This window comes from Protopterus annectens, chromosome 4.part1, assembly GCF_019279795.1.
Source record: "Protopterus annectens isolate FY-2018-M chromosome 4.part1, PAN1.0, whole genome shotgun sequence".
NCBI lineage: Eukaryota > Metazoa > Chordata > Ceratodontiformes > Protopteridae > Protopterus > Protopterus annectens.
The window spans coordinates 144,355,165-144,368,451 of record NC_056734.1 but is presented as its reverse complement, the minus strand read 5'-3'; the positions used below and the strand labels follow the sequence as shown (position 1 = coordinate 144,368,451).

Here is a 13,287-nt window from a genome sequence, read left to right as displayed (position 1 = left end):
CACAATTATTTATACAATTTTTTGTTGGCCAGTAGTATGCATCCACCGGGTTCCTATTACCAGATCGAAAGACCGTAATTGCGAATACGAAAAGAGCGACACGGAATGCGTGAAAGATGGAAAAGCCAAACGACCAAAATAGCGAAATTTTAAATATCAAAGTGCAATGGTTGGCCCGTCTGCGGTATAGCTCTGTAAGGTGTGCGATAGATAGGACTTTAGGGTTAGGATGTGGGTTAAGGTAAGTGAATAGATAGATAATGTATGTAAGATATAGTGTAGTGTTAGAAGTAGGGATTTATTTAACTGTATGTATGTGTATTATTTATTTTTTCTGCATGTATGTTTGTAGGGGAAGTGTACGGTAGTTACGGACCTTAGGGTTAGGGATGGGTTAAGGATAGTGCATAGATAGTTGTGTATGTGGGGTTTAGTGTAGTGTTGGAAGTAGGGTTTTGTTAACTGTATGTATGTGTATTTATTTTTTTGGGTGTATGTCTGTAGGGGACGTGTGCAGTAGTTACGGACCTTAGGATTAGGAAGGGGTTTAGGATAGTGCATAGTTAGTTGTGTATGTGGGGTTTACTGTAGGGTTAGAAGTAGGGTTTTGGTGCTTTACTTTAGGTTAGAAGTAGGGTTTCGTTAGTGTATGTATGTGGTTTATTTATTTTGTTTGGGTAGGTAATATGTAGTGGGTGGTGGGGTTGGCTGACTATGACAGTTTGTTATTTTATTTTTCCCTGTTTAGTGCGTTCAGGATTTTCGCAGTTCGCGTTATAGGTGTCGATGTTTAGGTATTCATGTAAAGGGTTTTTTGATTTGGTAATATAGACCAACATCCACCTCACCTGTTGAATTCATTACCATTTGGTGAGTTTAGGCATATTTTTAACAACACTTTTGATGTGAATAATTTAAATGTAGAATTTATGAAGGTTAAGGACAAAATTGAAAAGTAGGGGATATAGTGAGAACACATTGAGTAGGGCTGTAAGAAGGGTTGGGGGGTCTTGAGGAGTATGGTAGACAACCAAGGACTCTTTGTAATGATGTATCTGCATGGTCAAGTGGGAAGTTAGAGGATGGCAATTCCTGAAATTGTTGTTAATGCCAATCAAAACTGCTAAGTAGTACAATGTCATATAAGTATTCTCCCTTATCTGATATTCTAAGGGTGTTGGTTAATAGGTTTTGGCCCATACTATGTTATGATGATAGTTTGAGGGGTTTGTTTCCCAGCAGGGTTACCTTTTCATAAAGCAGGTTTTTGAATTTAAAGGAATTATTGAATAGGGGTAAGTTTAAAATTGAGGGACATCAAGTAGGATGTTTTCCCTGTGGAAAGTGCAGGGTATGCTGTAGAGTTAAGAACCTGAATGGAAGCAGGATTAATAGCAAGAAATATACAGCTTTGGGTAGTTTTAAGTGTAATTCATGTGGGGTGGTGTATGCGATTGGTTGTGGGTGTACACCAACCAAGTGGTATGTTGGGCAGATAAAAAGAGAGACTAAAAAGCATATCCTAGAACATCTTGGTGATATAAGAAATCATAGATTGGAAAGTGCAGTGGCCCAACATTTTTTGTCAGCTCACAGTGGTTCTGATGTTAGCTTTTTTATTCAGTTTTGGCCAAACCTATATGTGAAAAAACTTTTACAATTGGAAACTAAATTTATCATTAAATTATGGAACCTTATATCCGAGGGGTATGAATCAAGAAATTAATATTAGTGTATTTTTCCATTCTAATTGTATTGGTTTTATGTACTAGCTTGATAATGATAGTGAAGGGAATTCTTACTGAATTTTTTGGTTGGTACTCATTGTTCCCTAGCCCTGAGTGCTTTCTCTCAGCCCAAAAACGATTAACAAAACAATTGATTAATTAAATGTATTAAATGTGTTAATTGGTAAGCATATTGGTATAAATAACTGTGTATGGAGTATGTAATTTATTCCTTTGAAGGCGTTAAGCCGAGGTACCAGGAAGCTCCAGTAAAGCATTCACAGTTCAAACTTTATCAGTTGGTGTCTTTGTATGATTTTGCTCTATTCCAGTCAATGCAATAGTAATGAAACCATATGTCATCTTAACCTCCTTATTCAAAACTTTCTTCCTTCTCACTGAGAGTAAAAATGTGATATTACAATCCATGTTCTTATCTTTAGTTAGAGTATTTGTCACTATATGAACCAGAATGAGTTTTAATGCCTTGCGCCCATTGGCTGTCAGTTCAAACTTTGGTTTCCCCTGTGAGTCTGTTAAGACTTATGTGACTTATCAGGACAAAGAAGGACGGATGGATGGATGTTCAAAAGCATTTTTAAAATGATTTGAAGACTAAATGCAGTCCAGAAGCTGACATCAGTTGTATATCTAGGGTGGGGTGAAGAGAGTATCTGCACTGAGTGCAAGGTGTCAGGTGGTAGCATTGGAAGATTCTGATTGGTGGTACAATACTCACATTCAAATTCATATATGCAGTCAGGGCATGTGTGGAATGAATGAATGAACCATTTTTTTTAATTTCTGATGAGGAAAATGAAGTTGGAATTTTTTTTTTTCTTTTTCCCTTGGAGGGCAAACATTTAGGAGGGAGCACCAGATCAGAGAGGTGCTACAGCCCTGGTTAATATACCCTTAGAATAAGATTAGTCCTTGACCATTACAAGGGCAGACACTGAATTTATTCATAAGAATCACACCTAATATGGTAACAGAAAAAGTAATGGATGAAGTTCTTTAAGTGACACGTGATATATTAAAAATCAGATGGAGCACACTCTGCACACACACAAGTTTCACAACACTCTCATGTTTAGAATTTTGCTAGGTAGATGAAATCCAACTGGTACAGGTTTTGTAGCAAGTGCATTTCTGCTTCACAGAAGATTGTATTATTGCAAACAGATTCACAAATCAGGAATCAGGACCACAAAGCATAAACAAATGTGTCTTAACATGTGACTTTAATGGCAAATAAAATCTTCAAAGCATTTCCAATAGTCTAAGAGACTGTAGAAACTGCTACATTGTGTTTAAGTCTGAGGTGATATCAGTGCTATAAATTATGTCAGGTAATTGCTGTTGCATGGAAATTGCCTTAGTAGATGTTGTTTTCTTATTTCTTGATCATCTTAAATATCTGTCTACCAGCATCATTGTCTCTGTACTGTACCTAAGACAAGAAATCACAAATTGATTTTTAATAATTTATTTTTTTCTTTTCTTTTCTTTGCAGGGCAGTCCCGGATTTATTGGACATCCAGGACTCAAGGGGGCAAGGGTACTATTTCACTTTTTATTCTTTTCTCTTCCTCATCATTCGAATATAAAGTATAAGATTGTACAGATGGCATCCAACTTACTGCACTTTGTTTGCATTGCTTGATGTTTGAATTTGCTCAGGTGTTACAGGCAAAAAGCTGTACCTCAGTGAATCTCAGTGAAGTGAAGAGTTAGCAGCCATCATTGCATACACACACACACACACACACATATATATATATATATATATATATATATACATACATACATATATATATATATATATATATACATGTATATATATATATATATATATATATATATATATATATAAATCAAAATATATGTAGACTGATCTTAAAAATTATTTACAAAAAAAGCATAAAAAACACTGACAATCTTCCATACATGCATATGAAACTATACAAATAAAAACAAAGTTTATTGCAGTGGGACAAGCTCCCCTACAGACTGCAGAAAGTCACACAATACCATGGAAAGTACATACTCCCCAACACCAGTATTATAGTGAGTTTGCACAAAAACCTACAGCTTTATTGTCAATCAAATTAAGCAGGCAGGAAAGCTATTGACTTAATCAATGGGTGACCAAAGGCAGTGCTCCCATGTTTATATATATATATGTATGTTCATATACACAAAAGGACATGTGTTAATACCTCAATAAAAGACGTCTTTAGATTTGAATATTTAATATTTTAATACTGGTGTAATTTAAACATGGGCTGCACATCACAACTATCACTGTCCAGTAATTTGTTTATCCACAACATAATATGCAAGAAATTAGGCAAGGTAGAAACTGTATATTACAGCCAGCAGAAGTGACTTGAATGCTGAGACCAAGCAAGCATCATGACTGCCAGCTACTATCAGCTAAACCATACTGCAAATGTGTATGGATGTACTTGGGAACGTCATTTGTCCATAGTCTATCATTGTCATAAGCCATGGGGAGGTGCGCAGTCAGAGTTGTCGCCAGCTATATTCAGTTTATAATTACATAATATATTGTTCGGTGACATCTGACCATCTTGGAGATCAGTTTTGCTTTGTAGTAGTTTCATTTTAACACGGGTGTTTGTTTTTTTTTTTTTTTTCTAATTACATTGTTTGAAAAGCAATGTAAATATAAAAAGTCAGTTTAAAGTCTCAGATTGTAATGAATGCTAAATTTTGAAAGTCACATCTCAGACAACATGTTGATTTCCAGATTCTATTAAATTGTTTCTTGGGAGACATATACTTAGACAAGCTATCTCTAAGGGCCTTACTTATAATTCATGCCTATCTCTACATGGCAGACTGCAATTTGTGGCTGTTTTGAATGTTCAACTTTTTTACAAACTCTATTAATATGAAGACAGGAAGAATGTATAGCAACCAAAACAGTTCATGCTTTGTTATAAGATGTACTCAAAATACAAAGGCAGAAACTGGGCAATGAACTTGAAAAACAGTAAACATGCATGCAATTGTTACACATCCAGACTTCATTTGAAATGCAAATGATAATGCATTTCCCACTGTTTTTATTTGTATCCTGAGTTATTTCAGATGTTATTGAGATATATTTTACCCATAAATAATGAAAGATAATTATCCCCATTTATTAACCAGGTAGGACCACTGGATACACTGTCCCTATTCAGGGGAGAACCAGGAGCAATACCTGGTTAAGTGACCTGCTCAAGGTCGCACAGTAGGTAAATGAGGGCTGTGGGTATCAAACCGCATACCACAGGATCTACAGCTGACAGCCTTAATCCTCTGCATCAGCTGCCCAACAATAAATCTGCTACCTTGCTTTTAGACAACATGGCAGGACAAGAAAATCAAAATATCACACAACATGTCACATAACTCCATAATAAACACAGTAGTGTTATTAAACACAGAGTGCTATGCTAAGTTGGGAACAATGCACAGAAGACAGGGACAGTAGATCCATTGGCAATGCTTAGCAACATTATTTGTGGGGCTTCTGTTATTCTTTCTTTTTTTTTGCTTCAGCCCTGCAAACTCAGTGAACTTTAACATCAGTGCAAAAAGGCACAGTGATATGTGACCCAAAGTTGCTTGCAACTTTATGTATAATAATATTAATTATGAATGCCTGCATCTGCCTTGATGATTTGGTGATTGATTAATGATCCATTCATCCATCCATCCACAACCCCTTTTTCCTATTTTTGCACATTGAGTCAGGGTGTCACTTCAACAGTGACAATCATCTAGAGCCATAGTTTACACCACTGGGTGGCTAGCCCTGTCCCAAATCAAAGCAGTGAAAATATAGTTGTACATATACATTGTTGCGACTTCTTAGTAGATGTTATTAGTGTATTTAAAATGTCATGCTGTTTGTTCCATGGGTGCCTGTTGAAAGTGCAGTTTGTGTAACTGTAGCCTTTGGAAGGGTACAGCTACAAGTGTAAATGAGACGATTATAGACTAATGGCAAGATTGTGGTATTTTAGTGTTATTTCTCTATCTCTGAGGTGAAGTGGTCTTGGAGATAATGCAAATAACAAGGGAGTGAGTGGTAAAGAAGGGGAAAGTCCCCCTTCAAACATTTGAAAGGTAAAAAAAAGTATGCAATTCAATGTTTTTCTTTTTGAATCATGGTTTAATGGATCTAATGCAAAGATATGTTCTGTCTGCTCAAATTCTCATTGCTGAGTTGATTCCACAGACATTAAGTATCTACAGTGAAGATGACTTCTCTGTGCCTATGTTAATATTGCCCTTTATTTATCAGCATGCTTGATGTAAGACACTGTTTACTATACTGTTCTTCAGAGAAACATTCCTGTGAGTTGCAGCCTGCATTAGATACCTACCAGCAGTTTCCTGAACTAGCTGTTTCTCATATTTGCTGAATGCCCCTCGCCGTGACGTTATCATGTCCTACCTTATCATTTCTCTTCCTTGTTGCCAGTGCTCCTTGTTATTTTCTCAGTATTTATTTAAAAACAGCACAAAATACTAATTCCTTGTTTTACCTGTTGTTGTTTGTGGAGTCTGTTGGCATACAGAAAGCAACACTAGCCCTTTGGCTTTCAGTAAATCAGAAGGGAAAAAAAAATATGGTTGGAAAGAAGCTTTGATGGTCATTGTAAAACATTTTTGAAAATATTTGACATTCACTGCTGTCAGGTACCTGTTGTATGTTCTGCAATCATATGTGAGAATTTATATGCAGTTACAGGTGAATATATACTAAGTCCATAACTGCTGTATCTCAAAGTATTTCCTCTTTTCTTAGGTACATTAATCTTGGGGGCTTGCAAATATAAGTTAAGGGAGTCCGGGCACAGCCCCCCAAATCAAGAGTGTAGGGGAACTTCCCTCCTTCAGAAATAGTTTTTAGATCCAACAACAAGTTTCACAGCTCAATGTTGTGTTCTGAGGATCACAGATTATTAGTATTCTTTTTTTGGTTGTTTTGGGGTTTGCATTGTATTTTCAAATTTCTGACTGAGCAGCAATGTTGTCATACCCAAAAGTTTAATTCCAAAGATAAATAGAGCGGTTGAATTAGATGTATTGATGAATTCCATGATGGTACACACTCAAAATGTAGATGGGTTATTCGTGATGCAAGGAAATGGTTACCTGACAGCTTACTACAATCAAAACTTATTATACTGCAAAGTGCTGTGCACACAGCTTTCAGATATCTTGTGCATGTTTGACATCTACTGTCATCCTGCTAAACATCTCAGATTTCTAAGTTTTGTTGCTAATTAGTTGTTTCTTTTCATTAGGGTTTACCAGGTCCAGCTGGTTTTCCAGGCTCTCCAGGTCTTCCAGTAAGTATTCAAAAACATGATATTGCTTCCCTCACTTTCTCCACTTTTGATAAACATTTGTGGCATAAAAAGTGACTGAAATTCTAATTTGTTGGTGGAGAAATCCATCACATTTCTTCATCTTATGATACAGATTAAATTAAACATCAGTTTGAAATTGCAATATTTAAAAAAATCAAGTTATCTTTAAATCTACATGAAATAAATCAGTGTAAATCGATTATTGACGTATCCTGAACCTTTGCTGTTTCTGAAAAGTTTTGAAAGTAGAATTTTGCATACTCATTTATACTTTTTAATGCTTATTTTAGTTTGTGGCTGCTTTTATTTTTATACATGTTCTTTATTTACCATTGTTATACATTTCCACTGTTGTGCAAATGTGACATCACAGTCAGCAATCCCCTCTTCAGTACATTCCTTGTTCATGCTTGTTATAATTACTTTTCCAAAAAATCCTGCATGTCTATCTTTTTTATCTTCCATTCTTTTGATTCTTTTATCTTCTAGAGCCTTTCTGTTGTTATGTTTGCCCTAACTGTGCCATCTTCACTTGTTTTGTAACCTCCTATGTATCATTTCCATTTTGAGCATGTTTTTCTTTCACTCATATTGACCCACATATGTTCTGCTGCATTAAGTCCATTTCGTATGCAGTACTTACCTCTGCTATTTATTTTTATTGTATTTTATTTTACACTGATCACAACTGACCATTTTAGGTGCTGCCCGGGTAAAATAATTTATAAAGAAGAAAAAAAGAAACCAAGAGAGCCAATGAGCTGTACATATCTAAAACAGAACAGAAAGCAACAATATAGGACAAAAACTGTACAATCTAAATCCAAAATACAAAATGACAACAAACAAACTGAACCAAAACAGAAAGGCAGCAGGAACTCCGAAACAATCCACACTTATAAAATAAAATTCAAAGGAAATGTTATTTATGTGAAGCACTTTTCGTCCCGCTTGTAGCGGGACTTCTTCAGACACAAAATCTCTGCTATGAACTACTGTTTAAAACAAGTATTGTATATAGGCATATGCTCCCAGCCACCAATCAACAGCCTAAAACAATGATTAATTAATTAATTAGTTAACACTCTTTAAAACTAATGCCCAATTTAAAATTTGCCACAAATACCAAACAGTGCAACATACAGTATTGTCTGTTCCTAAACCCTACAATAACTAACCTAAGTACATGAAAATAAACATATTAGAAATATGCATACTAAAAATAATTTAAAGTTTTTTTTAAAGTTTTGAAATGTCATAATAGTTACACAACTTTTAGAAGTTTAAAGTACCAATACATGTCCCTTTATTGCAAAATGTTAATAATACTTATAACCATTCAACAAACTTATAATACAAATTGCTCATGTTGTACAAAATAGGAAACTAAAACAAAAAATGTAAGATGTCTATGGAAGAATTAAAACAACTTCATAGTGTCTTTATCATATGAATCGACTACTGAGTACTACCTCAGGAGGCTTTTTAATTTCACATTCTATTAATTAATTAATCATTGTTTTAGGCTGTTGATTGGTGGTTGGGAGTATATGCCTGTATACAATACTTGTTTTAAATAGTAGTAAATTGCAGAGTGTTTTGTATCTGACGAAGTCCCACTATAAACGGGACAAAAAGCACTTCACATTTTATTTTATAAGTGTGGATTGTTTCGGAGTTCCTGCTGCCTTTCTGTTTTGGTTCAAAAACTGCACAATGGCAATTAATAGATATATCAGCAGTTATGAAAGAAATGCAAATTTTACAATTTAAATGGTTATGTTTCAGGTTTACATTATGCTGAAAATGCTATGGGGTAATAAGAATCAGGGATATGAAGTCTGAAACTCAAATGCCTGTCATGTTTAGTGAATTCTGTCCTCACTGATTTGCCACGTTTGCCTTTTCGGCTTTTCCTGGTTAGGGGTCGCCACAGCAGAACTCCGGTCTGCTAATGATTAGCAGTAGATTTTTATGGTGCCGAGTAGCTAGCCCGATGCCCAACCTACAGCGAAGGCACGCCCAGTCACACATGTCTTTTGGAGGCCACTCGAGGATATGCAGACTCCACACAGAAGGCACTCCAGCTGAGAATCGAACAGGAGAACCTCTTGCTATGAGGCAACAATGTAAACCCCCCCAAAAAAACACAAATTTTATGAGGAACAGACAATGAGGCAAAAATCTGGGCATTCTGTGAATATGTGGACATTTGAGAAACACCACCCTCCCTCGTTTACAGACACACACACACATACACACACACACACACACACACACACACACACACACACACACACACACACACACCCCTCCTTCTCATTTGTCTGTTCATGGTCCATATTTCAAACATCTTCTGGCATTCAAGTTCCACATGCGTGGAAGATGAAGATGTAAACAGCAGGTTGCACAGATACAGAAAAGAAAAACAGGTCACACAGACACAGCTTCTGTGTGACCGGATGCAAATGGTTTTCTTTTCAAAGAAGAATGCCCTTAAAAAATGCTTTTTTTTTTTTTTTTTTTTAATTAAAAAATAAATCTCCTCAACAGTGGCCTCCAACCCAGCCAGTGGGGGCCCTCTCCCAGCCAGTGGGCCATAGAGGACTGCTTTGGTCGCATAGTGGTGGACCCAGCTCTGGGTAATGGATCTGCTCAGATGCCCCCTGTACTAGGTCCTTCTTCAGTTTGCCTTTCGGCTCTGGTAGTGTCAGAGACAGCTTTCCACCTGGGGCCTGAAACACTAGTGCCAACACTCCCTTTGGGGTCAACAGCAGGGATTATGGAGCAAAGTATTCAACTCTGATCTTGTCAAACTCAGTGTAATCTCAGAGCTGAGTATAAGAACTAAGGGTTTTGACACTGTCATCTTTACTGTTACATAAAGCTGCATTTATGGTTTTGGAGAACTCAGCTTTTTGAGTTATCAGTTCTGATCCCCTTATTGAGGCCATCTGCCTTCTCAATGTCAGGCGTTCCACCTTTTGTCTCTAGTCATTTCTTCAAAGGGGGGTGAATAGATCTAATTGCTGGGGAGGTGTCCTCAGATCCAATGGAGATTGGATCATCCTTCCAGGGGCTGGGGAGAAATTTTGTATCTCCAAAGAGAGTAGATGTTCTGGTCCCACCAGAATCTGCTTGATCCCATGACTCCCATACCATCTTGCATCCCTCTCATTTGATGTCCTTTGGTTTGATTTGAACCATAAGTTTCAAAACCTCTGCTCAAAAGCAGGTCAAGACCTCTGAGGAGTCAGGTGAAACCTCTCCTGATGTACCCAAAAAAAAGATGTGCAAGAAGAAACACTTGGATGCCATGTCCATGTCCCCAACATTGGATAATGGCCCAGTGGGTAGAGAGGGATTCCCCAGTCCCCTCTTGAAGATGCTTCATTTGGTGAGATTTTAGACCTTATTCGTATGAGGAGCTCTTAGCCTATTGACACTCTCTCTGAAGACAAGACAGTACTTTCTGAAGCTTATGGTTTGATCTCTATACTTTCTGAGGCTTATGGTTTGGCCTCATGTACTTCTTGGGTGGTATCTCTGACTGACAAGTTGATAGATTTAGCACTTAGGGGGTCATGTTAGGAACCTAATACCTGTGAAGGAATCCCTTGAAAAAACCCAACAAAATACTTTGACCCCAAAGACATACAGCACTGGACAAATTCCTCCTTAGTTGAATTCATCATTGTGGCAGCATCTACCAAGAGAGAGTTCTCTGAAGACTCAGCCTCTATTCATTCCACCAACAAGGAATCAAGGGAGATGGATAGACTAGGGAAGCAGCTGTATGCTTTGGGCACTTTCACATCATGAGCTCTTTGTTATGCCACACATATGAATCAATTTCAGAGAGATTTGACTCAGCATGTTCTGTAAATTATGAAAGCTCCCCTTGGTGTCAGAAACAAGGAAACAATTGGAGACAGCCTTGATGACCATGTTCTACATCACTGACTCCTTCACAAGCCTCTTGCATAATATGGCAGAAGTAACTGGAGCAGCCAGAACCAGAGTAACAATGAGACATCGCACATAGCGTTGCCTTTGTGACTTGGTGGACCACTTCAAAGCATCCTATACCAATGCTTACACTGATTTGACCCATTGGTAAAAGAAAGCTGCAGAAGTGTGAACAGAATGGAAGATTCTTTCATCATCAAAGTGAAGTTCAAGGTTCCCCAGAGATCATATAGCAGGAACCAAAAGTGACCTTATTCACTATAGTTTAGGAAGTCTAAACAGCAACATTTTCTCATCTTCTGACAGGGGCAGTCCTTTTGTAATGGGTACAGACCCAAAGGCTGAGGAGGTCTGCAGAACCAGGGATATCACAGGCCCTTTTCTGACAGGTGACCACAGCATCCTTGCTGGCCTGTACAACTTGATCCCCTCTGAAGGCAGTTGAGGATCATCTCTCCTTCTAACCAGGAGCATGGATGGCCATCACACAGAAAAAAAATGAGTCAGCGGGATAATATTCAAACGTTACTCCATATAATTTTCCTAATATCACCAGAGCCTAAAAATCCACTGCTGACTGTACCATCCAGTCAGGCCAAGGCAGCAGAAAAAAGATAGCTTCACTTCTCTCCAAAAGTGTCACCCAAGATGTCCCACCAGACCAAGGGGGGGGGGGGGGTCAAGATTTTATTCAAAGTTCTTTTTGGTTCCAAAGAAATCTCAGAACCTTGTGACCATATCTCATCCCTCTAAACAAATACATCCAAAACCCCATTTCAGAATGATCATTGTGCAACTGATTCTGCCCTGTGTCAAGATAAATGACTGGATATGCTCATTGGACATCCAAGACAGTTACCTTCACATCAAGACTGCAAAAGAGTTGATTAGGTTTCTTCACTTCTGGATAGGAGCCAGCCATCTTCAATTCCAAGTCTTGCCATTTGGTCTTACCACAAGCCTCAGGGTATTCACCAACTGCCTGGCTGTTGCAGCAGCTCATGTATGTCTACATGGATACAAGATATTCCTGTATCTGGACAACTGGCTCCTAGCTGCTCCTTCAATGGAGTGTCTTACAGATGCCAGGGAATAATTGCTCAAGCTGTCTCAGCCCTTGGGAATTTCTTCCAATCTACAGAAATCAAACCTTTAACCATTTCAGAAGATCACATTTATAGGATGTCATCTCAACACTACTCAGTCCATAGTTTCTCTACCAACAGACAGGATTCAAACCTTGAAGGTAGCAGTACAAAACCTTCTTCACGACTTCTCTTCCACTGCACCCTTGGTTCTCAGGGTAGTTGGGCTGATGGCATCATTGATTCTAATGGTTCACTTTGCATGTTTTCATATGAGGATTCTGCATTGGTTTCTTCAAGCAGTGGTCACAGTGAATTCACCCTCTATCTAAACCTATCATTATAACCAGCTTGTGTAAGAAACATTTGAGTGGTTACACTTACTGATGTTCCACTTCAGCAGACTCTTTCTTCCACTTGCTCCACTGGCTGCTGTGACTACAGGTGCCTCCTCCCTAGAGTGTAGAGGAATTATAATGGGAGGATGATCAAGGCCTATGGATGGACAACAAAGTCAATATTCACATAAATGTCCTGGATTTGAGGGTGATCTGGTCATCCTTTTGTTGCAGGAACTACAGGACTGACTTCCTCAGGGTGTGATTAATATCCAAATGGACAACATGACAGTAGTTTGGAATATCAACAAGCAGGTTGGATCCAGATCTTACCCTTTATGTTTGGAAGCAATGAGAGTTTGGCTATTGGTGCTGGCTTTGCACCATTTTCTCATAAGAATACATATCCTGGGAGTGCACAAATGCCTAGTGTACAAGCTGAACAAATCCCTTTTTATGCCTCATGAGTGGTCCCTCAATCAAGCAATAGCCAACTGGATCTTCAGTTGCTGGGACATTCCCTGCTGTGGTTTGTTTGCCTCCCTTTACAACACCAATTGCAGCAGCTATTTTGCCATGATCCTTCCCCAGGGATAGTCACTAAGAGATGCTGTATCACAGCAATGGCTGCCCGGGCTGTTTTATACCTACCCACCCCTGCCCCTAATCCCTAGATTATTACAGAAAGCAACGAAGTGCATGGCCATTGCCATTGTTATAGCTTTTGGCCTTGACAGTTTTGGCTCTCCCTTCTAATACCTCATCTCAG

General features: G+C 38.1%; 1 protein-coding gene across 2 annotated transcripts in view; it reads left to right on the top strand.

Annotated features, from left to right (window-relative positions):
- The window catches only part of LOC122800784 (collagen alpha-3(IV) chain-like), a 1,680,215-nt gene that overhangs the window by 311,583 nt on the left and 1,355,345 nt on the right, over positions 1-13,287 (top strand). For both annotated transcript variants that reach the window (XM_044070045.1, XM_044070046.1), the window contains exons 4-5: positions 3,244-3,288; positions 7,061-7,105. In XM_044070045.1, the coding sequence (XP_043925980.1) occupies positions 3,244-3,288; positions 7,061-7,105 (90 nt within the window). The remainder of the gene's footprint in view (positions 1-3,243; positions 3,289-7,060; positions 7,106-13,287) is intronic.